The 2,739-nt window shown below is 47.7% G+C and overlaps 1 protein-coding gene across 1 annotated transcript; it reads right to left on the reverse strand.

Moving 5' to 3' along the window:
* Positions 1-346: 346 nt before the first annotated feature.
* LOC132706652 (uncharacterized) lies at positions 347-1,183 on the reverse strand. The gene is made up of 2 exons (XM_060678117.1): positions 1,036-1,183; positions 347-1,005 (listed from the first exon to the last, which is right to left on the reverse strand). Exons 1-2 carry the CDS (start codon positions 1,126-1,128, stop codon positions 427-429), a joined length of 672 nt encoding a protein of 223 aa, XP_060534100.1. The 5' UTR covers positions 1,129-1,183; the 3' UTR covers positions 347-426.
* Between the last annotated feature and the right edge of the window lie 1,556 nt (positions 1,184-2,739).

Genomic DNA, 2,739 nt, shown 5'->3' on the forward strand with positions numbered 1-2,739 from the left:
GGATGATTGCAATACTTCTATAATTTGAGGGGACGTTGGTATCTCCCTTCTTGTGTAGTGGCACAGTCCTGCTTATTTTTAACTGTTCTGGAAATATTCCAGTTTCAAATATCTGGTTAATTAGATGAGCTATAGAATATATAGAATTACTCAAATGTAGAATTGTGCTATAGACTAATTCACTGGAAACCGGATCCAGGAAAAACGACCTCGTGGGACTTGATTGCCTTCTCATATAGAGCATTGGATCATTTTTTTTTATTTCGGCAGTAATGCTAAATGCCACCTGAGAAAAATATAAATTGAAATCATTGGGAGTAATACTACAACTGGTATTGGTATTGGTATTGGTATTAAAGGGGGGCGCCCTCGCGGGCGTCCAAGCACTTAGGCCACCAGATGGGCCCGTTGTGCCCCCAGGCCGCTCTAGAGGGCGTCCAGAATGCCGCCCCTCCTGTAGAAGGTCAGCAAATCCTTTAGCCCAATACCGTGCACTGAGTCCGGATCGATCAGGGCCGTTCCGAAGACTCCCAATCTTGCCCATGTCAAGGCAGGGCACTCGGTGAGCAGATGATACGGGGTCTCCTCCCCTTCCATGCACCACCTACACTCCGGGTCGTCTCCAATGCCTAGCAAGCAGAGATGCCTCCTAAGCCTGCAATGTCCTGTGTAGGCCCCTGTTAGTGCTCTACACTCCCTCCTGGTCAGTCTAAGCAGCTCCCTGGTCCGAGGAAGGGCGGGCCCATCCATCATAAGCCTCGCCTGCCTCATTCCCGGAGCAACTCTCCAGCCCCCCGCGGCCCGGTCTCTCGCCCAGGCTTCGAGAGCTCCCCGCCTCACACACGGGGCGATCCCCAAGCGGGGCTCTGGCCCTATATGCCTATGCGAGGAGCCCTCCCTGGCTAAGGCGTCCGCTGCCTCATTGCCCCGGACACCGGTGTGACCCGGAACCCAGACCAACGTGACCTTTCTCTCCTCAGCCACCCTCCTCAGTACCCCTTTGCACTCCTTTATCAACAAGGAGCGCGTACGCACTGACTTCAGCGCCATGAGTGCAGCCCTACTATCCGAGCAGAAGAAGACTCTCCTGCTTCCGTAGTTGAGCCGAAGCACCTCTCTGGCCGCCATCAATAAAGCGAAAATTTCCGCCTGAAACACAGTGCAGTACTGGCCCAGAGGGACCGACAAGCTCGATCCCGTTGTCTCGCAGTACGCTCCAGCTCCGGCCAGATCTCCCATTCCGGACCCGTCCGTGTACCAGACAAGTCCATCCCAGGAGCCGACTCTGCCCTCTCTCCAATCTTCCCTTGATGGAAAGAAAAAGGTCAATTTATCAAAGAAGGTCATCTCGGGGATCATGACGTCACTCGGCATGCCCATGACCCCGCGATCCCCGCGACAGCCCTCTAAAATATCGTACGGACCCCGATTGAGGGTTCCCTCCCTCCAGAGCCCGCAGCTCGCCAGCCTCACAGCTGTCCTGGCCGCTGTAACTGGTATAACCGCGATTAAGGTTTTTCTCACTGTTAATAAGTTTCCAGCAGCTCAGACCAATATTGTCAGAGTTGTTTACAAACTGACCATAAGCTGCAGCTCTTGTCGACTGGACTTCTTTTTTAAAGCGTTTATTTAAATTTCTATACTCCTGCCAATGATCCGGACTGAACTGTTACCTCAAGAGTCTGAGAAAACTGCTTGAGACCCCGCGCTGACACGGTTTTAATTGAAAATCTATCTTCTTTCAACCTAAAATCAGTTTTCACATTAATGAAAACACCTTCATGATCGGATAGTGTTTTCTGAAATGGTTCCATGCATCCCAAAAGTTCAATAAGTCATTTCGATCAACGTCATCACTCAAATTAAACTTAAAATCGCCAGTAAGAGTTTCTACAAATACAGAAAAATTGTCTCTAGAGCCAGAGCGATAAACATTGATTAAAATTAGATTAAGCACTGGTATCTCCACACCACAAAACTCTGCGTGAAGATCCAGACAATATTTACTCAGATTAAGACTGCTACAGGCGATATTATTTTTAACATATATAACAGTTCCTCTTCTGGAGGTACTGAGACGACAATAATATCCAACTAATTTAAAATTGTGAACCTTAATAATATTAAGCAACTCCTCACCATTTACAAAATGTTCACAGAAACATACAATGTCAAAACCAATAGAATCGGTGGTCTTGGGTCGGGATTCTCCCTCGCTAGACGTCTCTCTGTTGATACTGGAATCGGATCGGTCTTTTCTCTTGCCAGACGCCTGGGGAAAAAATGATTTATCAACACACCCGTGGGCCAGATGGAAGTATCCAGAATTTTTTGCGCTTCGTCATCCAAGACCCTAAACGAGGAGTAACTCTCAGGATACATTGATGGGACCTGCAACCCTTCTACTCCACTAACTATCGGTGCTAGATATTATCGGACCACCTCAGCTTTGGTATTCGGATGCAGTTTAGTAATGTGAAAACTGATTTTACGTTCAGCAACTGGAAGTGCACATTTAGAGTTATCGCTAAGAGATCCTTTAAGCGGTTTAACCCTATGGTTTAGGACTCTGGAAGTTTTGCGTTTGGACCCACCATCCGGTTCTATTATATCTGACGTGACACAGCCTCGCTGACTGCACTAAACAGTTCTTTATTTGTAATTTTATTCAGGTGTTCCGACTTGGAGGCGTTTTGCTTAATTGGATCTGTCTGTGATGAATTAGCCCTATTTGCAGAA

The sequence above is a fragment of the Cylas formicarius genome, unplaced genomic scaffold (assembly GCF_029955315.1).
Source record: "Cylas formicarius isolate icCylForm1 unplaced genomic scaffold, icCylForm1.1 PGA_scaffold_8__14_contigs__length_24414737, whole genome shotgun sequence".
In the NCBI taxonomy this organism is placed as follows: Eukaryota; Metazoa; Arthropoda; class Insecta; order Coleoptera; family Brentidae; genus Cylas; species Cylas formicarius.